At 37.4% G+C, this 25733-nt stretch overlaps 1 protein-coding gene across 8 annotated transcripts in view; it reads right to left on the bottom strand.

Annotated features, from left to right (window-relative positions):
* Nucleotides 1-25733, bottom strand: part of SLC4A4 (solute carrier family 4 member 4) — a 335807-nt gene that overhangs the window by 68678 nt on the left and 241396 nt on the right. For all 8 annotated transcript variants that reach the window (XM_073891772.1, XM_073891773.1, XM_073891770.1 and 5 more), the window contains 3 exons: nucleotides 21235-21368; nucleotides 15057-15328; nucleotides 2740-2810 (listed from right to left, as the gene is read on the bottom strand). In XM_073891772.1, the coding sequence (XP_073747873.1) occupies nucleotides 2740-2810; nucleotides 15057-15328; nucleotides 21235-21368 (477 nt within the window). The remainder of the gene's footprint in view (nucleotides 1-2739; nucleotides 2811-15056; nucleotides 15329-21234; nucleotides 21369-25733) is intronic.

The following is a 25733-nucleotide window of genomic DNA, read 5'->3' as shown; positions in this document are numbered from 1 at the left end:
ATAATAACAGTAGCTAACCTGACTGAGAAGTAAGTATGTGCCAATCACTACGCTAAGTCCCATCTATTTACTCATTTGACTTTTATAAAGTCAGGGAGATAAAGTACTATTATCATCACCATTTTACAAATGGGAAACTGAGCAGCTACCAAAACCCATTAAGTAGTGGATCCCTAAATTTGAAACTGGGCATGAGAACTCAATATCTGTAAGTCCTTCTATATGAAACACTATTCTGCTTCCCCAAATAATAGAAAGAGGCAGACTTTGGAGTTAGAAAGCCCTGAGTTCAAATCCTGATATTACAGATACTGACGATATGGCCTTTGGAAGGACAGTTAACCTTTCTAAGCTTTGGCTTCATTCATATGATACAGGTAACATAACAAAATAGATGGACATAGGGGAAGAGAAGGAAAAATAAAATAAGACAAAAACAGAGAAGGAGACAAACCATAAGAGACTCTTAACTATAGGAAACAAACTGAGGGTTGCTGGAGGGGAGATGGAGGGGGACTGGGTAACTGGGTGGGCGTTAAGGAGGGCACTGGATGTAATTAGCACTGGTGTTATATGCAACCGAGGAATCACTAAATTCTACCCCTGAAACTAATAATATACTATATGTTAACAAAATTGAATTTAAAAAAATTTTTTTTAAATACAGGTAACATAAAACTCAAAAGCTATTCTTAGGATTATAGACAATTAATACGAAGAGCCTGGCCCTTAGTAAGTGCTCAACAAATGGTAGTTATTACTGGTGATAATAAATCATATTACCTCTTTAATACTCATTTCTGGATTTTGTATATTTTCAAATTTTGTGTGTGTGTGTATGTGTGTGTGTAAGCAAAGTATACCTAAAGGCATTGATATGGATAGAAAAGGAGAAATGAAGGATAGAATAAAAGTTGTCCTTCACCATTACATACATACATACACACACATACACGCATTTTTTCCTAATCCCTTCTCCAGAGGTGCTGAACATAGCAACTTAACATTTTAATTAAGGTGTGTGACTGATACACACATGAGGGGACTATTGCCCTGGAGTACAGAACATGCATAAGAACTGAAATTGTAAACATTTCCATCTGCAAACATTGAAGCATAATGGTGGACTAGAAATATCACAGGTCTTAGAACCAACCACTCAGACTTCTGTTCAAATCTTTGTTTTAATAATTTATGGCTATGTGACCTAGAGCAAGAAAGGTTATTTACCTTCTAAAGCTTTAGTTTCTCTCATCTGTAAAATGAACATAATTATACATTGGTTGTGTTAACGATCATAATATGTGTAAAACACCTCGTCTCTAGTAGATGCCCTATAAATGGCAGCTAGATTGTAATCATTATTATGCCTTTATGTCTTCTATCACAGTCATATTAGAAGTCAATCACAATTTCCATTTGTTTTCCATAAATCTTATAGTGGTATCTTATAATTATATATCAATTCCTAGAGTCACTCCAGCATTTGCCCAAAGACAGGGCTTAAAAATTCATTAATTTTAAAGCTTTCCTTGATTAGTTACAAAAGGAATTAAGTTAGAAATAATCTCTTTTTAAGTCAGTGGAAATGTTTTATTAATTCTTAATTGCAAATTAACTTACGGTTTTAATTAATTATATATATTTTAAATTTTTAATTAGACTTTAATTAAAATTATTTCAAGTCTAGAAGGAACTATTTTTCTCTGTATTTTAATCAAGTTCTTTTAGGCAATAGGCTGGCTGGCTCAAAGACTGAAAATTGATCTCTTTTCTGTATATGGCTTTTAAAACATTCTCTCTCTCTCTCTCTCTCACACACACACACACACACACACACACACACACACACAAATAAAGAGGCAAGGTTTAGAGAAAATCAGAGAGAACTTTAACAGTAAGGAAAGTCAAGAGAGCCACAGAACATGAAAACAAGAGAGAAATAGGGTCAAGTGAGAGTTGTTCAGGAAAGATACAAAACATCATCTTTGAAAGGGTGTTGTGGGCACTCATTACATAACACTTCTGCAGAAGTGTTCTGGTCTCCTGAGAGATGGGCGCTCTATCAATACAAGGTATTATGGCTTCTGTCTTTATAACTGAGAGATTGATATTCTTTGGTAAGATTCCATATCCAGTGTAGAAGGAACACAATTAGAAGCCTGAAATAGCACTTTCCCCTTTTTCTCCAACACAAAAGTCTCCTTCTAGTGTGTGACCTTCCATGCAAAACAGCACATTTTTAAAGCTTAGTTCCAGTCTCTTAAAGATCCTTGGTTACAAGCCATGGGAAAGGATATCATGTGACAGAATCCCAGTCCTAAGTGACAGGGGAAATGTCCTACTACAATCACCCTTAGTGAGGAGAACACAACACCATTTGGTAGTCAGAAGAATTCTTAATCGTACTAGAAACAGAGAGAGGATACCATGCTCTCATTTTTCGACTGCCCTCACTTTCCCTTGTGAAAATATTTCAAGGTGACAATGAATGGATACAGTAGTTAAAAATCCTAAGAAGGTTTAAAAAGCATGTTGTAGGAGTAAATATTCACTTGAGTTAAAAAAGAAAAAAAAGCTGACTAGAGCAAGGGAAGTGTTTCTTTCTGTTCCTCCACAATCACTGATTATTAAAGTTGTGTTCACGCGCAGATTGCTGAAGGGTAGGAGACATCATGTTATGAATATTATAATTAGAGTATATAATACGCAAGTGGTTTGAAATATTAAGTCACTTACCATGTCAGTAGAAGAAATAGTTGGCAAATCCTCTGGGGCCAATGTAGTGTCATTAGATATTGAGCTATTAACTGTAAGAAAAAGACAATCTTTTACCATAAAAATAAAATAAAAATGACCTAAATGCATAACTCAAAATCGAAAAAAGCTAAGCTAGACATTAAAATGTCTTCAACAATAATATAAAGCACAATGAATTTTTCTTTATTGTAACTGTATTCACCTTTCACCTAGATAAAAATTACCAAAGACTCAGACATATCTCTTGTACTCTAATCTTGATAAGAAACAATGGCAAACATTTAAGAAAATGGTATTACAATTTGTTTCAGGTTTCAAAAAAAGAAAAAGAAAGAGAAAAAAACTTCACCATTACTAAAAGGCACTCAATATATTCTGCCTAGTGAAAGAAATGGATATGTTAGTAAGTTGATCACTGGCTTCACGTATGGTCAAATCTTGCCAAGTGCAATTTCACTAACTAATTTAGGATTTTTGGAAATTTGGACTGCATATGAGAAAGTGTATCTTTGCAAAATGTGGAAAAACAAAAAATCTTTCAAATACATAATAAATTATATAAATATAATGGGAATAAATATTTATCTAATTTTAAAAAATTATTTTCATATAATTCAGCATGATTTGTAGAGTTATTAAGAGGTTACTTTTGGAGAAACCTAATTTATTTATTAAATCAACTCTCCTCTTGGAAATATTTCATTTTTTTTAAATTTATCAGTCTAAAATTAAGACAGTATTTAAAGAGAGTTCTATAATTAAAACATTTTTTATCAGATAAAGCTTTTTCCTACTATATGAAGTTTTATGTGTTATAAAATAGTTACTCAGAGAATATCCCTAATTTGTGGAGATACTGTAAAATGACAAGTTTTTGTCTTCGAGTGTCACATTTAACATCCAAATTGCTAATTGTCATTTGGTCCCCTTCTCCCTGCCCTCTCCTGCCCCCAAGCCACTAGACTATCCTTTTAGATTATGTTTTAGGTCCTACCTACATAAGCTCTTAAGGAGAAACAAACAGGTTTATTTGACTGTTGAAATTTAGAATATAAGATCCATGAGGGAAGAACAGAAAGGGCAAGTCTTGTTCATGCTTTTCCCCAGAATCTGCCCAGTCTGGCACTTAACTAACAAGAACTCAAAAATATTTGTTTTATTATTCAACCTCAAAAAAAGGAAAATTCTACCATTTGCAAAAATATGGAAGAGGGCATTATGTTAAGTGAAATAAGCCAGACAAAGACAAATACTGTATGATGTCACTTATAGGAAGAATCTAAAAAAAAATTAAAATAAAAAATAAGTATAACTCATAGAAATAGAGAGTAGAATGGTGGTTCCCAGGGGTTGGGGAGGGGGGTTGGGGGAAATAGGAAGAAGTTAGTAAAAGGGTACAAACTTTCAGTTATAAGAGGAATAAGGTCTGAGAATCTAATGTATAACATGGTAACTATAGCTGTTAATATTGTACTGCATAATTGAAATATGCTGAAAGTAGGCCTTAAGTGTTCATAAAATAAAATAAAATAGAATAAAATGTGAGGTGATGGATATATTAATTAACTTGGTGGGAATCCTTTCATAATGTATACATATATGAAATCATCATTTTCACTTTAAATATAATTTTATCAATTTTACTTCAATAAAGCTGAAAAAATACTCGTTTACTGTCAATAAATGAGGCTAGAATAGGGACCAACCATTTAATGACTTCAAATGAATGACAGCAGATAAAGGCAAAAGAAATGAAATAAGGAAAACAAAGGGGAGAAAATATTTAGCTTGAGCCCTAGTTTTTCTCAATTTTGGAGTCCATTCTGATCTTTGAAGGTTCTGGAATTGTTAAACTTTTAATCTAAAGCTAGCTGCTGCTAGGGCATCCCTATTTCCTCAATAAAACAGGCACATGTGCAAACTATTTGCTTACTCTGTTTCACTGCAGGTCACGGAAAGAATCAAAATAGGCTAAAGGATGCTTGGCCCAAACAAGAAAGCCAAACACGAACCCATTCCCAAAAGGAAGAAGATGTTAGTACATTTTTATTAACAAAACCTAGATTTTTATTACGATTTTGTTTAAAAAAGCCTAAAGTACATTTTCTTACATTATTCCATTTGCTCATTTAAAAACACCCGAGAACATGTAACAGGTATATTTTTATACCCACTTTATGTTGAATAGGACTCTGAAGCAAGATATGCCAGGTTTCTTGCCCAGGATTGTAGAATCAACCAGAAGAAGAATAGGTACCAAAATCTTGTTTGGCATTCTTTCTTTTCCTACTCAGCATCTGATTTTTGTGGCCACAGAATTCAAGGTGGGATAATACTCTCCAGTGTTAGATGATGTGAATCTCAACTGTGAGGTGAAATGTCTGACTTGTCTGAGCTTTCGAAAGAAAATAGCATATATGAAATCACAGACACTATTTAGATGGTGTCTGGGAAGCTGCTCTTCCTGAGCAAAATTCTTTTATGCAATTTTATGAGCTTCCTATCACAAGAGAGTGAAGGTCTTTTTGCAACATACTTTTCCGCATAAAAACAAGGAGTAGGAGTGAGGGAGAAAGATATCCAACCCTCCTTTTTTTGTGAAATGAATGACAGATAATAAAGACCACAAGTGAACTAAAATAGGATTCCAATCCAAACTTTCAGTAACTACTTTTAAGTTCTAGATACACATCAATTCTGCTCATCTAAATTCCTTTTATCTTTTCAGTTTTCCTCTAAGACAAGCTATTAAAGCATACGGGCTCTAAAAATCCCAAAAGACTAGTATCAAAAGGACCATAAAAAGTATATGCCTTTCCTACTTATTTTAGTATGTAGCTGCTTCAAGAGAACTTCAAAATAAATATATAAACAAGCACTTCCATAAATGCATATTAGCAGAATATGGTAGAGTCCATAAGTAAGATTAAAAGTAAATTTCTTTAAGTTCACCTAAGAGAAAATCATCAATTCCAATTGGGAGTTTTGTCTATGAGAGCCACTGGTCACCATTTGGATCCAGATACATACAATGCAAGTATTCTGGCAACCAAGTGCAGAATGATCTATGTATATACAATTTGTAATATCCTTAATTAGGGTTCTGAAAAGGTCAAATAGAAAAGCATAAACACACTGCACTCTGTCTTCACTATTTGCTCAGCACCATGGCTTATGAAGCAAAGAAAGTCTTTGCCCTAGGAATCTGGCTAATTTAGAACTAGCCAATTGTCACTGGGACAGTCTATGTCCCATACTTGGTTTCAGGGAGTTTTCACAGGTTGCTCGTTTTATGTTCCTCAGATTTTCACCTCTTTTTTTTTTTTTTGAACTTTTTGGGGTTTTTTTTGTTTTGTTTTTATTTGACTATGTTATGTTAATCACCATACATTACATCATTAGTTTTTGATGTCGTGTTCCATGATTCATTGTTTGCGTATAACACCCAGTGCTCCATGCAGAACGTGCCCTCCTTAATACCCATCACCAGGCTAACCCATCCCCTCCATTCTCCCCCCCACAGAACCCTCAGTTTGTTTCTCAGAGTCCATAGTCCCCCATGGTTCGTCTCCCCCACCGATTTCCCCCCCTTCATTTCTCCCTTCCTACTATCTTTTTTTTTTTTAACATATATTGTATTATTTGTTTCAGAGGTACAGGTCTGTGATTCAACAGTCTTGCACAATTCACAGCACTCACCATAGCACATACCCTCCCCAATGTCCATCACCCAGCCACCCCATCCCTCCCACCCCCCACTCTCTTGATCCTCCTTCCTGTGTATCAAATTCTGGCTGATCCTCTGGAATAGGGAATGAACATTGTCAGTAACAGACATTTAAAAATGTGCCTGGGAGTGTTCCTATCTTAAGCTGGCTTTTTTCCCCCTCTATGCTTGATGAGAGATCTACAGAAAGAACAGGCTATGAGCAGAAAAAAAAGGTGACATCCATATGTCAATGTTAGTATACCTCCTGCACAGGGACTATCCATTGCTCCTTTAAGGTTGTCCTTCCTTATCCTCTAGTACCTGGCACCAGGAACTATCCCATGATTCCTCTGCTTTACACATTAGCAGAAACTATAACATCAAGAATATATACAAAAGCTATAAGGTCAACTAGGAGCAACAAATGGCCATTGAGGCAGATCTGTCTGCTTTGATGTACCACCACATCACAAGTTAGAGAAAGGAGTGCTAAGAAAACTGGGCTGGAACTCTGGCTCCACCACCTTCTGGAGCATAGGGTCACCTCACTGCTATTGGCCACAGGTCCTTCACTTGTGAAATTGGATTTGAAACAATAAGGTTACTGTGCGGGATTATGTAAGACGGTGTAGGCAAAATTGTTAGCAGAGTATCCAGTAGCAAGTGGAACTGAAAGAGATGCTAGCTAAGGTTACTACTAGCTTTATGACCTGGAGAAAGTAAACTTCACCCCTGGGAAAAAGTCGGCTACCTCACAAGCTTTATGTGATGATTAAATACATACATATTATAATATTACAATATACTGAAATACAGTTTATAGAAATCCCTTAGTAAGGGGCGTCTGGGTGGCTCAGTTATTAAGCGTCTGCCTTCGGCTCAGGTCATGATCCCGGGGTCCTGGGATCGAGCCCTGCATCCGGCTCCCTGCTCAGCGGGAAGCCTGCTTCTCTCTCTCCCGCTCCCCCACCCCCCCGCTTGTGTTCCCTCTCTCGCTGTCTCTCTCTCTGTGTCAAATAAATAAATAAAATCTTTAAAAAAAAAAATCCCTTAGTAAAATGTCTGGCACTTTGAATGGTGCTTAATAAATCTTAGCCAAATCTGAACCTGTACCCTCAACATAGCTTCTTGGGATTATAATAATGCAGAATTGGTTTACCTGCTCTGAATGAGAAAAAAATTTAAGAGCATTCTCCATGATAATGAAACTTTAATGTTTTATTCCATTCTACTTAAGCAAATTTGAGGAAACTGAGTAACTGGAAAATAGATAAAGAATAAAACTGAAGAAGCTTCTTGCCTGCAGGGTCACATCAGACTTATTTAAGGGTCCTGGATAATTTCAGCACATGAGTGCCTCTTAATAAAATCAAATATTTATGCTTTAAATGTCTAGATCAATAAAAGGCCAAGGGACGACAAGGTGAATGAGGAAAACATTGGGAGAAACAGCTCTTAGGGAAATTACCTGCCACTAGCTTAGCCTTGAGCCTTAAAATAAATAAAATTAATAGAGAAATTTTCTTCACTTTTTCTTAATATTATCCTTTTCGTTTTCCTAAGTATTTTCACTAAGCCTCATACCTGAGGTTTTCACTGTACCTAGACAAGTTCAAGTTAAAAACCACTCTCCAATCCGTGGACACTTTTTCACATGTTCACCTATGATACCGCCTTGGAAGTCAAAGAGCTGGCTACTATTCGCTATTAAATGGGATGTATTTAGCTACTGTTTTCACAAACAAACAAACAACAACAACAAAAACCCACTTCTCTTCCACACCCACTCATCATTACATTTCAGATGTGTATACACATTACTATGAGGTATGTTTTCCAAATCTGTGTTTCATACAAATCCACAACTAGAGAATTATACAGGTCTGGTGATTATCTAAATTCATTGCTTCCCCTTTTCCGATTCCTGCAAGTGTTTAGAAACTACTAAAATATTAGGCTAGGAGAGTAAAAGGAAACTGAAATGATGGATGTTTCAAGTTTCTATGGTTTTCTCAAAAGGCCATATAACCATGAATGATAAAACGTCAGCTGTGCTGGTAAAGTCTCCTTGCAAATGCAAAGCCTGAGTGATCCCATACCAGAAGGCCTGGTACTTCCTGTTTAACCATTAGTTTGTGATTTAAACCTACTTTATAATCCAAAGAGGGAATGATACGTAATAAAAATAAAACTACATAGAATATGATGCAGGTCATGGAAGATAAATTGGGATTATCTTTTATTTCCTAATTTTACCTTTTACTTCCGAATTTTCTTTCGGTGGGCTTTCTAATTATGAAACACGTATTGACTATAATATGGACAGGAGACACAATCCAGCAGTTCTTTTTAATGGTTGTAACATATTGGTGCATAGCATTTATTAAGACAGTAGAAAAATTATATAGAAAGAAATGGTAATGAAATTCTACGCTACTGACAACCATTTTAGAGCATTCGGAGGCCACTTCATGCTGTGAGTAAAAGGAAGGTGCAGAAATGGAAGCCATGGCTACTTTCAATCACTTGACTTGGTCTTACGGTTTTACACCAGGGAAAAAGCCACCTTTTACTTAGAGATACTATAGACAACAATGTCTCCGTGCCTGAGAAAGGATTTATCCCTCTTAATCATTCATCCATTATTAAGCATGTTCTCCCTGGAACAGTCAACAATGAATCAATAAAATATATCCCTTCTGTTAACAATAAAGTACAGTGTCTATTCCCTTGCAGCAATTTTCTTGCTTTTCTAATTTGTTTACCATTTTTAGCAAGGCTTCTTTCCCCTCCAGATACAAAACCACATTTGGTTAGAAAACTTATTTGACCCTTTCTAAAATATTAATGTGCCCTTGAGAGTTCAGTCACTGTAACCTTGACACATTAGGCAAATGAAAACAGGTACCGAAGTGGAAATGTATTTCCAAAGCATAGGTCCAATGAAAATCTGACCTCGTTCATTCAAAAAGTAATTAACACTATTTTAAAAACAGCACATTTTATAAAAATCTGTGTGTACGTGTTTGTGTGTTTATGGTGTGTATGTGTGTGTGTGTAGTGTGGTGGGGTGTGTGATGTGGTGTGTCTGTGTATAGTGTATAGGTCCGATTGTGTGCAGTGTGATGTACAGGTAAGTGTGTGGGGTGTGTGTGGTATGATGTGTGTGTGGTGTGATGTATAGATGTGTGTGGTGTGCTATGTATAGGTGTGTGTAGGATGGTGTGTGTGTGCAGTATGATATATGTGTGTGTGTGTGTGTGTGTGTGTAGGTGCACGTGTGTGGTGCAGTATGGTGTACAGGTGTGTGTGATGTAGTATGCGGTGTATAGGTGTGTGTGTGCAGTGTGGTATATGTGTGTGTAGTATGTACCGCTACGTGTGTGATGTGTGTGGTGTGGTGTGCGTACGTTTGGTTTACAGGTATGTGTGATATACTGTGTGTGTACAGTAGTACAGTGTACAGCTGCCTCTAGTGTACTGTACTGGTGTGTGTGGTGTGTGTGGTGTGGTGTGTGTACGTGTGGTATACAGGTATGTGTGATATACTGGGTGTGTACAGTAGTACGGTGTACAGCTGCCTCTGGTGTACTGTACAGGTGTGTGTGGTGTGTGTGGTGGGGTGTGCGTACATGTGGTGTACAGGTATGTGTGATATACTGGGTGTGCACAGTAGTACGGTGTACAGCTGCCTCTAGAGTACTGTAGAGGTGTGTGTGGTGTGTGTGGTGTGCGTACGTGTGGTGTACAGGTATGTGTGATATACTGGGTGTGTACAGTAGTACGGTGTACAGCTGCCTCTGGTGTACTATACAGGTGTGTGTGGTGTGTGTGGTGTGTGTGGTGTGGTGTGCGTACGTGTGGTGTACAGGTATGTGTGATATACTGGGTGTGCACAGTAGTACAGTGTACAGCTGCCCCTGGCATACTGTACAGGTGTGTGTGGTATGTGTGTATGGTGTAATGTATAGATGGGCATGTATGTGTGTTGTGAGTGCATGTGTGTGTGTATGTATAGCGTACTTCATCCCAAGCACAATTCTTAAAAAGGGATGGAATAGGTTCTTTATGCATTTTTGTGGATAGCAGAAGGGGAAGGACAAAAGGGCAGGTGGAGGAGAAGAAGAGAGGAAAAAGGAAAGAGGAGAGCTCATGTCTTATTCCCTATTTACAAAATTCTATCATTTATGTTTTTGAGTGAATTAGACCAATTCCCCTTAAAGGAACTGAACATTTCACCTCTAGGACTTTAGAGCCTTCTTCTACATGATTATATATAGTGTGCAACACTCTTGTAGACTTGAGATTCAGTGGAATAACATTAAGTGATCTAACTACGATGTACTGAACTTAACATTTTTTTCTTTAAATATAGCTCCAATGTTTCAGATTTATCTACAACAGCACATTAGTTGTTAATCTGAGGGGGGCTGGCTTAGGAAAACCTGGTTAGTCTCTTCCTCTAGGAAAATTGCAGGGAAAATTAAATTTTGAACCCCTTTAAAATAATACAACTAAATGATAAAACTGGCTAGGGCCTCGTTTGTCAAACAATGAGAAATGAGAAAAAGAACAAATTTTTACTTGGTATCTATTAGGTGCCAAACAACGTTACATATACTTTTTCATTCAATCCATATAGTAACTTCTAAGAGTAGGTACAATTACTAACCCAGCCCACAGGTTATAAAACAAAGAAATTAGGTGTGATTAGCCTAGTCCAGGGTCACACTGCTAGTTAGAGCTGAATTCACGCTCACTTTCCTTTACTCCAAAGCATATACTGTTTACACTTTATCACACTAACATTGGGATGTTGGCGATGAATAGTAATATTGTGAATTGCCCTTCATTTGGATATTTTTTAGTTTTTACTGTTGGCTTCTGAACTGAATCATCTTCCTTATACGCCTCTGCTATGTAATCTTCAAGGCACAGTGGGGAAATATGACCTCTATTACATCAATTAATAGCCATTCTAAGAAAAGGAAATTTTAGCTCAAAAACCATGTCTCCACCCTGACTGATATGTCAAATCTCATGGCTAATTTTCCTTTTAACACTTGCAACTGAACTTTCGGAGTTCTTCAGTAAACGAGAACCTAAGAAGGTACGTGACTTTGGCCCCCGAGCAACAGATGGGGCAAAATGAAGGGAGAAAAAGATGCATGAAGAAACTGAAACTCAGGAAGTGATGAAGATTTATGGAAGCAAGTGAGAACAAGAAAGATAAGGAAGGAAAAGAGGAGGAAGAGTTGTCTTCACAAAGCAGAAAAAATTCACAGTATTATTGTGGCCATGAGTAGAGTTTTCTTAGTGATTAAGTGACCCCTAGTTCCCTTCCTGTAAAATGATTTCTCAGTTTGCAGGATCATGACTCCATCTGTGTAGTTGCTGGTTCACTGTTACATACTGTCCCAGTGTTGAAAAACAAGTCATCCGCCAGTTTAAATATTATTGACTCATTGACTGAATTCTTTTACTAGGAGTGCATGGTGCGATGAAAGGCCAGGCTTTTGTTGTTTTAGGAACACTTGCTCTAGCTGTACATGCAACCGTATTATTCTCTATCAGTTTTCACGTTTGTTATCACGAAGTACTAAATTTATGGTGGTATATAGGTTTTCTATCAAAAAGTATTAAGGTTATGAGGGAAACATACAATCACTAGTCTTAAAGGGTTTTATAAAGTATGAGACTGTCATGAAAATGGAAATATCTGTTTGCCTTTTTCCAAACCAGAAACAGATTTTATTTCCATAGGTTAAAATAATCCCTCACATTCATGTGCATATCCTTCAGGAGTGCCTTTCATCGGGACAACTCTAAAAATATGGGGTGCAGCCAATGGTCTTGTTGCAGAATAAGCCAACTATCCAACAATATTTGCTTAGGAAGGAGGATGATGAAGACTGGTTTGTTGGTTCTATCATTCATACTTACTAACCTTAAGTTTTAATAAATAATACCAGCAGTGTTAACAATGACAGTTAACACTTAATTGCTTATTACATATCAGAAACTGTCTTGAGTACTTTGAAATACATCATTTTTTCTGTAAGATATAACAATTCTATAAGGTAGGTACTGTTACTAACTCCTTTTTACAGATGAGGAAGGTGAGGCAAAGCTTCCTTGGGGAAAGGAACTTGCCCAAAGTCACACACAGGGTATGATTAGCCAAGCTGGGACTCAAATACAAGATTTTCTGATTTCAAAGCCCTGCTACACTGCTTTACTGGTACCACTTGGAGGTAGTAGGAATTGTCAGAGTCCTTCCAAGAAAATTCCTAACTATTTAGGACAGACTTTCTATCCAAGCTAAAGAAAAAAGTTCAAAGGAAAAGCTATCTCCACTTCAGCTAGTACTCACTATGCACATGTTAAGCCTCAAAATGAGTTTTTCAAGAAAACAATGATCCTTCTTGGAAGGAAAATTACATGTAAAATTTTTATATATTTTTCACAGTTAAAACACATTCAAATATGTCTTCCTTGGCTTCTTATTACCCTCTCTACCAGCATCCAATTAAAACGAGTTTCAGTTTCCATTAGCCTCAGGTACGTAGATTTTCTTTGTGACAGGTGTGCTGACAAAGCCCTTATCTGGCTTTACGAATATCTCACACCTCAAAACAACTGAGAAAGTATCTTTTCTCCTTTAGGAAAAAATTGCTGTATGACTCCTCAGACTTGTCTATGAAGTCAGATTACAGACTTCTTCATAAATAAATATTTACATATAGATAAATATATAAAGATAGAAATAATCAAGACGAAAGTTCAAAATCCTCCAATTCAATATGTCTGTGAGTCAATATTTTGAACATGCATAGTCTGGACTTCCCCTGAAAGTCCAAAATGGGAGGGTAAACCACCCCCCCACACTTTCTTTTTGGACAAGTTCTACATGGTTGTGTAATGGTAACATCCATGTCTCAAGCATATTTCATTAATCCTAATGGTAGTATCTATCATGCACTGAGTGCTTACTCTTTTCCAAGCAGTTTTTAAGTTATGAAATATTTGTAATCACTATAACATTTTGACAATAAGCTTTTGTGTCTATATATCATTCAAGTTGCCCGAATCTTTAAATTCCCCCTTTGTACTTGTCTCCGCTTTGCTTTTAAACATGCGCTTTATTTTAATGTGTGTCGACTGTCCTTAAATAAGACCAAAGAATCCATGAGTGCAAAGCCCAACAATGCCCTATCTTTCCATCAGTGTTGCTGAGTGACCCAATTTTAGGGAGATACTGTTCTCTTGTCTCTCACCACTCAAGATGCTACAGGTGTTCGAAGACTTCTCCACCCAAGGGGCAGAGAAGAATGCAGATACAATACCAAAATTTCTGAGAGTAATCTGACACAGCCTGGTCACAAGCATTAAAATTCTTTGTAGTATCTTCTTTATTTTTTAAATTTTTGTTTGCATTCTAGTCTGTAATACATCCACGTTTGTTTTACTGTAAACATTAAGAGGTTTTTCCTCAGAATCTATAAGTAAAAGTGTATAGTGCATGAATGTGCCCTACATCTATGCTCAGGTTTACACAGCCCTCAGTACACTGTTGTACTCCTGGTGCTATAAGACCTTAGTCAAAAGCCTGGAGTGTGTATCAATTTTTATTTTAAGGGACAATGACCTGTAGCTAATTGCATCACCTGGGATAACTAACACTATTACCATGTAATTGTCTGACACAAATGTCTACCCCTCAGTCTCCCAGAGCAAATATAAAACAACTTTCCCCAAAGTGAATCTTTTCCCCCAAATGCCTTCCATATTATAAAATGATGATGAATTACTCCAAAAAAAAAAAAATTCCAGAAACCAAATTGAGCACCTTTTTGGGAAAAAATCCTGATGCTGACCAGGTTTGGCAAGATAGATATTAAAGTGCTAAAATGTGCAGAATCAAATTCCTTACCAAGAACTTACTTTTCACTTTTATGTCTTTCCTAACTCTAGAATATAAATCTTCCCTGAGAGCGTAACACTCCTTTTCTTCCGTTCATTTCTTCTTTTCCTTTCTTATTCACATTGTCTAGGACAGATGAACTATAAGGCTCTACTTTACCACTAGGTAACTCCAGTCTGAGATTTTTTTTCAATTTCACACTTCAAATTATATAAAGTGAATAAGTATCTTGTTTCTTCTATAAGCTTGAAATAATCTATTTAGAGTTTACTTTAGGAAGAGATTCCTATAATAATAAGGAAATGGCAAGAGATGGGATAGAAGTTCAGAGGACTGGGTTGGTCTGGTCCTTATATCTGTTAATATTTGTACCTGGTTCCCTCAACTATCGGATAAGATCAAGACTAATGTACACTAAATCTCCTTGGAAATACTGCAGTTTGAGTTATTTTCAAAGTATTGAGCTAAATACATTCACATTCCAGAGCTCCTGGTTTCACCTCCTGATTGAATCACGTGGCTAAGATACCTCGGGGTAATGAGACTTCAAACTCAGCAGGATGGTTTCTCAGAGAAAATACCATGTTGAAAGCCTGCATGCATGGAGCCTACACCTTCCTCCAAGCACAGGGGAAGCACAAACACTAAGCATGATGTCCTCACCTGGGTCAGGAGGCATACAGGCACAGGAAAACTGAGTACTGTAGCCCACTTTGAAGTTGGAGTTGATGGGGTAGTAGTCAGCTAGCTTGATCATCTTCTTGAAAGCATCGTAGATAAAGATGAAGCTAATCAGAGAAGAGAAGCCCTCTTCGGTGAAGCGAGTGAAGTACTGAACCAAGAAGCTGGCATCTGTGGCTACCAAAATGAGACACAAGAAGGCTGACCACAGGCCAATCCAAAGGCGAAACTCCAGGTAGTCAAAATTATGGTCCCTGGAAAGAAGAAAGAAAGGTATTTAGACTCCTCCTCCATGGAACACAAAGGAATAATATAAAACTACCCAATGACTGCAGAATGATTGCTAAAAATACAAGATCACTTTTAGACACTAGATATAAAGCTCAGTCTTGATTTCATCCTGAAAATATTAAGGGTAAGAATGTGGTCTAGTAATATTATTAAGCTACCGTAAAGAAGTAATCCCAGAAGTTTAGGAATGGCATAAAAAACAGTCATACCATTTGTATGTAAATCACTCAATTTTCTCCTTCAAAAAATCTGGTCCCTGCCTTTATGGAATTTATAAAAGAAACAATTTGAAAGTGTCACGTTGGTAGCCAGTATGCACTCAATAAATGTTTGTGAGCTTTACTGGTTAATGAAGATCCTAAGCTAAATATGTTCTCTGTCCGTACATCATTGCAATCTACTGAGGGAGACAAACTGATAGACATAATCACACCATAAAATACTACACGATATCTAAAGGTTCCCACAGAGTGTCCCAGAGGAATAACTAATTCTGGGTGGGGGAGGCCAAAAGGAGTTGCAGAGAAATCTCAAGGTATTTAAGGATAAGTACGCTGTAGCATACACTTGCTGTGTTATAGCCAGATGCAACCACTTCTCACGAAGCTTGCCCACAGACACGATATCTTCCTGCTAAAGTTGTGTGTAAAGCATCTTGTGACCACCTTGTTTTTCGTCTGTTCCTATCCCACAGCAGTCTTAGAATAGGCTGCCTGCATCAGAGGATGCCATTGTTTTTTGAAGGCCTTTCCATTTCTTTTAAGTAAATTAGTTCACATTTAGGAAAAGATGGGTCAAGTGTTGACATTTATCATTTCAAATTGATTCTTTTAAAATTATGTGAAGATTATTTTATTGTATTCTCATCATTTATGATGAAAAAGCAAAGAGTAGTAGTCATATTTCTTCTACAAGAAAAAGAAATAATCAAGGAGCATGCATGCTTGAAGTTCTACAGTCTTGCTTTTAAACAATGAGTTTCTGATGGTGATATATTGAATACTTTCCTAAAGGCATGGTATCAACACCTTCACCACCACCAACCCAATCTGGGCCACCAAGAAATCTTTGCTTGATTAAAGTCCTTACTGATATCCATGTTTGCCCAGCTCAAAGCCATTTTCCACATCACAGCCAAAATGATCTTTTTAAATGTAAATCAGATCCCCCCACCCCCATTTAAAACCTTTTGATGGCTTCACACTGCTCTTAGAATAAAATTTAAATTCTCTAACCTAATATAATGCTTGGCCTATAGGTTTCCAATGAAAACTTGCTAGATGAATTAAGGCAAGCCTATGGCTTAGGACTTGAAATAGTTACTGACATGACCTATAAGCTATCACAGGGAGCCAGGAGATCCTGAGTGAAAATTTTACAGAATATTAGAATTAAAAGTTCCTTAGAGACTGCAATGGTTAATTTTACGTGTCAACTTGGCTAGATCACATGGTACCCAGATATTTGGTCAAACATTATTCTTGGTGTCTCTGTAAGGGTGGTTTTGATGACATTAACATTTAAATTGGTACACTTTGAGTAAAGCAGATAGCTTTCCATAATGTGGGTGAAACTCATCCAATCAAGTTCTTCAACCAAATACAGCAAAAAATCTGCCAACCCTAAGCAAGAAATTTTCTCCAGCCGATTGCCTTTGGCCTTTATCTGGAACATGTCTCTTTCTGGTTCTATAGCAGGCACCCTTTGAACTTGAACTGGAACATCAGCTCTCCTGGGTCTCCAGGCTGGCCCACCCTACAGATTTCAGACCTGTTAGTCTCTATAATTGTGTGAGCCAACACCTTATAATAAATCTCTTTATCATACTGGTACTGTTTCTCTGGAGAATCTTGATACAGATATCAATTAGTCAAATATGTCTCATTTTATAGATGAGGACACCAAGGCCAACAATGAAAGTTAAGTCATTTATCCAATGCCAAGGTTTTAATGGCAGAGCTGAACCAGAAACCAAATCTCTGCATTCTTGGGCTGCTCCTTTAAAAAAATCATACCATCATTCCCCTATCTGATGTGTATTTAGGGTGGGCCTTAAAATCACTGTCTTTTGTTTCCCTCTTTTCATCAAATCACATAAACTGGAAATATGACCAAAGCAGGAGATTATTAACACTTGGGTAGAGAGTTATCTCCTATGGATTTCCTGGAATCTTTCTGAAGATTTTTGCACTCTTTTGCACTCCCTTATAGTTCCCTTTACATCTGGAACCCCACTGCTTAATCCTATGCATGTCTTTGTGAGATAAGTAGACTACAGAAAAAGCTAAATTCTAGGAATTTGAGATAATTTACATTATCACACAATGAATCAAGTCTCAGAGTTAAGAAACAGTTTTATTACTTCTGAGCCAACAAACTTTTTCCTTAAAATAAAAATTTTAAACAATTACCTAGTTTTGCTTCCCTAACAAGATGACAGGGCAATCTTGATTTGTTCTAAGAATGCTAATGGTTGTTTAGAGAACTGATGTTTACAGGACAGGATGAGAAACAAATCCAATAACTAGCTAATGGTTAGGAACACTCAGTCTGAGTACAAAGGAAAAAAAAATGCACGTATACACTTAAATCTTAGGATCTAAACAATATACCAAAATAGCTGCTCTAAAATACTAAAATACTCCCAGAGTAGCTTTATAAGAATAACCCAAAAAAAATCACAAAAACCCATGGCACTTCATTATAAAAGTGCTATGTTTACAGCAGCAAGAAGAAAGAGGAATAGGAGATGAGAAACTTTTTAAAACAAGTTGATCAACAGTAATGACTACAATAAAATGGCAATATTACATCCAATAAGTTTATCAGTCCCTTTAGTGCCAAGTTTAAATAGCAATTAGGTTATAAAAAGTAACAGGAAATGATAGTAGAGACAAAAGAAACTATTGTGAATTCAAATGAGAAAATGGGCTTACATCCTTGATACCACAGTGTTCCTAGATATTTTGAGTTATAGTTTCTGAGGAGCATAAGACCAAGGTACAAACTGAAGAACTAATCTGAAGCATGCTACAGAAGTTAATGTTCAGTCACTGACAAATATAAAACTCCCTAAACTACGTGAATAAATCCAGTAATATAACAGAAGAAAATAATCATTTGAAGACCTCTAAGTAAAATGTTCAAAGAATAGAAGGAAAAAATTATTGAATGACCAAATGACAATTATACAGGTTAAACTCCAACTTTAATTATGGGGCTTCTACATAGCTTAGAACACAGTGGTAAAACTTCTTTCAGATTCCTCACATTATTATAAGGTTTATAAGGTATAAAAACAGTGCAAAAGAGCCTGCAGGATTAGGAAAACAAAACTACAACTGTCATTTGCAAAGTTTGTAAGCTCTTGCCTTCGTTCTGTTATTAATTTTAAAAAGGTGACAGCACATCTTTCATATTCCTTTGTGATTCTCCAGTTTACAGGGCAAACATTAAAACCTGTATCCCATGTCAGAAGGAAACCAGTGGATTATGTGGAATTTACGTTCGACTCCACTCAAACTACCTACTTCTCAAAAATGGTAAAATATGTTGGAAAAAATCTGGGCAAGACAGACTAAAGCAGTTTCTTTACCAAAGGACTTCTCAGATCTCTTAGTAAGCTAAAGTGTAAAGTGAATTACTAAGAGGGAGATAAAATATACAGCATTTTCCAGATTTATTGGGATCACAGAAACTTTTTGTCCCTGGAACACCTAAAATGGGACTAGAAATTGAGGAAATACACTTTGAGAAATAGTGATCTACACAAATAATCTGTATCTAGACAAAACATTAGCACTGTTGTTATAATATTTAAGCAAATGATACAGCATGGTGAACAAAATAATAAGGTTTGCCACACAAGTACCACATACTACTCAGTGATGAATTTAAAGCACAGCTTCTCAAATGTTTCTTGTTGCTTTACAACTGTTTTCAAATAAACCACTTGGAACTATGTTTACATTACCAATTATGATGAAACAGAAGGGAAAGTGAGAAAGGAACGTGCTTAGTGAAAGGAAATAATCTCTATCCTACAATTATCTAAAGTAAACTGGGATGCAAACATTTTCTGTATATTAAGGCTCTGATCACATTGCATCCAATAAATCTTTCTGCAAAGGTTGCACATGTTTGTTCCTGTTTATAGTACATGCTTGTTTCATCTTTCCACAAAGGCTTTCTTGTCTCACACAATGTTTTCTTAAACATATAAAAATGGTCTGACGTTCTATAAACTGACACAAACAGGATTCTTCCCAATGTCCTTCTGAGAATTATGATGGAGGAGGGATTTGTAGTGGTGAGCTACACAAAATTCACACTATTTAAAATTTAGAACTTTAAATTTTCATAAGACCCTTGCTGATGTTCTCAACCCAGTTCTCAAAACACTAGTTTTAAATCCTCATTCCCTCCTCTACCTTGGGATCGTTTTTGATGGCTTGCAGAGTTTCAAAGGCTACTGTACCAGTACTTAAGTCTAGGAGGTAGCATGTACGTAATAAAATTTCCAATAATAAAATCATAAAAATGTGTAACAATGTAAGAGTACAGAAATTCCAACAAGGAATGCCAGCAACTCATATGAAATTCTGCAATCTACCTAAGGATGGGAAAGGCAATTCTCTCAGAGAGGTATCAAGTTCATTAGAAAGAGGCCAGAATACCCAATTTGATTTTGAATCTATTTGTGTGCTAATGTGGCCACTCGGATAATTCACTTAACTTGATTTTCTCCTTCTTAAAATGATCCATCAATTTCTAAAAGAAAATATGATATCACAATGTTATGTCCATTAGGAGTGTCTAGTGACTCCATAAGAGACATAGGCCCCTGAGCCAGAAAGTGAAGCAGAAATTCAAATCCCAGCCCTACCAACAACTGATGATGGAGCCTTCAGCCATGCACTTACTCTCTTCCTGCCTGTTTTCTAATCTATAAAACAAGGTGTGGCCCCTCCCTCAGTATTGCTACAGGACTCAAATGAGGGAGTACATGTAGCGCACTTAGGATAATACTTGGTACCTTGGTACATGATCGGTGCTCAACAAATGTTATTACTCAGCTGACTCTTAAAATATATCTTTAGTTAAGAACACTGAGATCAGGGTTAGGAGCAGCGGATCATTGGAGCAGCTAGGCTCTTTCTTTAAAGAGTCATGTGACCTTGAACAAGACATTTTCTTTCTCTAGTGTATCAGTCAGGATCATGGCAGGAAATAGAAGGCATTCTCGAACAGGACTGTGAGGAAAACAATAAATGGGCTATTTACAGAGGTGTCAGTAACCGAGAATGGCAAGGTACTTGGGGACTAGCGACATCAGGGAGCCATTTTTACCTCCTAGCTTGAAAAGGCCAAGGAAGGACTAGAGTCACCAGAGCCTGGAGAGGGCTAGAACCAGGACAGAGGGGGCACCTTACAGAGGCTATACGCAAGGGACAAGCCCCTGCCAGACTGCAGTGTTAAAGCAGGGACAGTGAGGGGCAGGGAGGTAGACACCCATCCTGACTTCTCGCCCTTCCTGTCCTACTGAAGCACCACCAAACCCAAGAAGAAGCCAGCGGGCAAAGGAGCCTTAGTGTTGCAATCCACACAGGGGTCAGCCCCTGGAGCACGGAGCGAGGCTATAAGGGCAGAGAATGACGATGAGGGCAAGCGGATAGTACATCATCTGGGCCTCCGCTGGACCAAACATAAAATGTGTGTTGGAATATCTAGTCTCCAAGGGCCTTCCAACCTCCACATCTTAAAATTCTCATGTTCTGATAGACCTAATTATTATTCTACGCTCAATCTAGACTATGAATGTTCTACAATTAAACAATCCTAATTTATAATTAGATATGTGTATACATACTTGCTGAAATTAAATAGAAGCCTCTCAAAAACTAGAACAGGTCCTGTGCTGCTCAAGATGGTGAGGGGCTGACCAGCAAACAGGCAGAAGACAGCTCCAGAGACAGCTGTACCCAGGAAGCTCTCCAACACACCCTAAGAGAAAGAAAATAAAGCTGTTAAAAGAAACACGTCTTTTTCCTTCCCATGTGTGATGGCACTAGGGAAATTAAGCACATGAATATGCTATTACGAAGGCCAGAGCAAACACAGCAAATAGACGTGAAGAATTAAGATTCTTACCAGTAGGAATATCACCATGTATTTCACCATACGATTTAGTCACCTCTCCCTACTCCAAGGGCTGCCAGCCCGCTCCAAAGGACTACAGGAATTCTAACGACTGGTGGCTGATGACAGAAGGCAAAAGGAGGTGACTCTGATCCATTCTAAAAATATTAACTGAAGCTTCTGTATGTGAAATCACACTGTGTAATAATACCACCAAGTGGGTAGATGTGATTCAGTACTTTGGGGTGTTTTTCTCTCTGTGGTTACCTTCAGTGTTTGTTTCAGCCTGATGTCACCTTGAACATAGCAGGTACTTATAAATAGTTACATTTTATACACAAAAGCAATTTTTTCTAAAGGAAAGATTTGAGAGGGGAGAGCAAAGGGGGCAAAAAAAAATTTGCCCTCTATCCTGCAATCTCTAAGACAGCAACTCCAAAAAAAAAAAAAATTTATTACCTATTCCTTCTCCAGTGTAAACTTATAGAAGAGCTTTAATTTATTTTAGAGGAAATACGTGTGTAGGGACATGAATAACTATATCTTTGTGGCCACACCTCCCTATGGTTTATTTATTTATTTATTTTTAAAGATTTTATTTACTTATTTGACGGAGAGAGAGACAGCGAGAGAGGGAACACAAGCAGGGGGAGTGGGAGAGGGAGAAGCAGGCTTCCCGCGGAGCAGGGAGCCCGATGCGGGGCTCAATCCCAGGACCCTGGGATCCTGAGCCGAAGGCAGACGCTTAACGACTGAGCCACCCAGGTGCCTCCTCCCTATGGTTTTATCTCTGGAAACTCAGACCATTGTTTTCCTTTAGCCAAACAAGAACAAGGAAACATAAGCCATCAAGTATTACTGACTTAAAAGATTATTGTAACTTACTTAATCATGTCATTTGGGACCAACGCCTCAGACGATAGCAAACTAGCCCATACCCTCTATTTTTCATCAGTTTGAATTTTAGTTAGAAAAGCACATTTTTATTTGTAAGAGGATCCTTTTCTAAACCTGAAATAGTATTCTATCAAGGGATGATTTTTTAAATATAAAAAGATGACAGAGTCCCTTTATTCATACGTAAGGGTAGACATCTAAACCATAAAACTTGTAAGATAAACATTTTTCAAATGAGTAAATATTCTATAGCTTTAGAAGACACAAATATATATATATTTAATGGTAGGTTAATTTACATAACAGCAAAATCGCGTGATCTCTATATGTGTATACTAAAACAAAATGGTACGAGGAAGATCTCCCTCTTCACTGAACAATAAGTTACCTGTTCACAGAAGTATGATTTATGTTTACATAAAACAAGCCATCTCTTAATCTAAACCACCCTCTGTTTGGAGCAGAATGGATTTCTGGGTAATCTGAGACACCACTCAGTCATTCCCTGCCCCCCAACAAACAGTTAACCTATCTACCTGTCAGCCTCTGTCCACCTCTTCCCACGGCCCCAGAAGTTCTCTAGCAACTTTCACTCACTTATCGTATCGTATAATGAAATGATTACACAGGAATTATTTTTTAAAATCAAGTTACAGTTATGGCATGAATAAGTCACAGGAGTAAAAGGCACAACATAGGAAGTATACTCATCGTATTTTGACAGATGGCGGCTACACCTGTGGTGAGCACAGCATTACATACAGAGAGGTTGACTCATATGTTCTTTCTACACCTGAAACTAATGTAACATTGTATGTCAACTATATGCAAATTTGAAAAATGTCTTTTTCAGTAATAAAAGTTTAAATATCAAAATAAAAAAAAGTTACAGAACTTAAATACACTAAGTGCTATACCCACTTAAAAGCCATCCAAAGAGACCCTTATTATAGTGATCACTCAAAATATTTTTTACGCTGCTTCAGAGCCAGCAATATTCTCCTTAAAATGGCACTGGCAACAGCACATCCTCCTCTTTGAAGGGTCGAGTTCAATTCAGAAAACAGATAATCCTTTAGAACAGTACTGTGTAATAACGGGGTTGGGGTGGGGAAAGGGCAAAAGAAACAAGGGCTGACAAATAAGACTGGCTTCTCACACAGTGAGCACCCACACTCTGAAACAGTTCAGAACTATTTCTAAGAAGTCGAGGTTGACAGTCTGGCAGCAGGGGACCCAGTTTCCATGGATGTGAGCTCTACGACATGACTGAAGAATGCCATCCCATTATTTTATAGCCATTCCATACATCATCAGGGTATCCACCTCATTCTTCTTCAGAGGGAGAGAATGAAGAACAACAAGCAAGGCTGGCAGAACCAGGTTACATTCATGCAGAGAAGAGACTCCCTTGTGCCCAACAAACAGTTCTGATCTCTTACATGTGAAGATACTGCGATTCGGGAAGAGTTAAGTGATATGAACAAACCCGCATTCGGTGTGGCACGCCAAGTGCATGGAGTATGGATACCTACACAACCACGACCTCACCACAGCAAGGCTATAGGGTGTGCCCTCAGCTGGGATTTTCGTGGACATGCAGTGTTTCCCCTTCTGTGCACTGACAATGAGGGTTTTTTTTTAATGTCTTTTAATTTATCTTTCTCATAACTTACTTTAGCGTGTGTAACATGAAAGGGTAGGAGTGGAATGTTCCATGTGGCAGGACAAGCCACATTCTGGGTATATGGGACAGGCAAAGTTACTGCATCATTCTTTATCAAGCATGGAAAAGTACCTATTTCTCATGACTACTGCACAATCAAAATACAGTACCACCAGGGTGTAAGAGAGAACATGAGGGAAGAAAGAAGAAATGCGAGATTAAGAATTCTCTACTTGATCTGACACTGCTATTAATCTCTCTGAAGGCAAGCACACGGTCTCCAGGGGCCTTCCTATTTTTCTTCCTCTCATCAAGCTTTGCACTATCCCTCCATGTGCTCTGTAGGCATGCAGGGAACGCCAAAGGAACTGAAGAAGAAATTCCCAAATCATACCCTAGGTTCCACTTAATCAAAGGTCAACAGCCGTTGTTGCTCACTCAGTAAAGATAACAATGAATTTCTTCCAGAAAATGGCTTTGATTTATGGAAACCATGTGACTGTTAAAAGGCAGAGTATTTTTATTTCAGTACTTGATCTTTTGGTAAGTGCTACAGTTTCCATTCTCTTGCTGACAATTTTGAAACAGACAGGTGATTTATTATATACACTGCACTGGAAACTTGCTTAAGCTTAGAGATACTTGCAGTGTTTCTGAGAAAAGCACTATTTTCACCACATTTTGATATGTTCCTCTTGATAAGATAGAAAATTTAAAAATAATCTCATGCACTGAAATACTTCAGTTCAACTTACTAGAATTTGAAGCAATTTATAAGGTGAACTATCAGAAACCCCTTTTCTGATTTGTTATATTCAGGGTTCACGAATATAAAAAAAGGAAAATAACATGTGGGTGTGTGTATTTCTAAGAGCTGTAACTCATAAAGACACTTTTAGCTCTGATTTCTCCCTGCCTCTATTAGTTCTCATTCAGTTCATGAGACTGTGTGTGGCTGAGCTCAGAGGTGTGGCAGAATCAGGTAGCACGAAGTGCTCCAGCTCCATTTTGGTTAGGCTTTCATCTCCTTCCATTTCTGATCAAGAATCACCCACTGTTGAAGAGGAGAATAAGCAAAGAACCAACAGTCAGGAAATCTAGAGTCTAGACTTTGTTCTGTTCCCCAAAGAGCAGGTGATCTTGGGAATGTCACTTCAAGTTTGTCGATTTTAGTTTCTTTGTGTAGGAAACGTGGGGTTGATGTAGTTTAACAATGGACTCTGAAGTCAAAAAAAATCTCAAAGTGATGCTAGACTATCCCCTTTACTCAATCCATGACTTTAAGCAAATTACTTTATCTCTTTATGCCTTAAACAGTATACATATTAGGTAATACATGGAAAATGTTTAGCATAGTCTCTGATATAAAATACATTTTTTATGAACAGTAACATATACATAAGGTATTTGTTTAGATATAAGACGGAAAGCTGAACTAGATGATTTCCAGCGTCTCTTCCAGGTGGCTCAGCATAAACAGCACGTCTTGGAGTCAGGGACACCTGAATTAAATCCCAGTCACCAACCTCTCCACATCCTAATTCTCTCTTCTGTAAAATCGACTGCTATTTCAAGGAAAATGACGTGGACTAAGAAAGACAATAATATATAAAGAGCTAAGAACATAGATACAATGAAACGTGGGTTTTCTTTCCTTCGCTGCTTCA

The sequence above is a fragment of the Callorhinus ursinus genome, unplaced genomic scaffold (assembly GCF_003265705.2).
Source record: "Callorhinus ursinus isolate GAN/ISIS: 27379988/994484 unplaced genomic scaffold, GSC_fseal_2.0 scaffold4, whole genome shotgun sequence".
NCBI lineage: Eukaryota > Metazoa > Chordata > Mammalia > Carnivora > Otariidae > Callorhinus > Callorhinus ursinus.
Note: the sequence above shows the minus strand (reverse complement) of the source record. Positions and strands in the feature narration are given on the sequence as shown.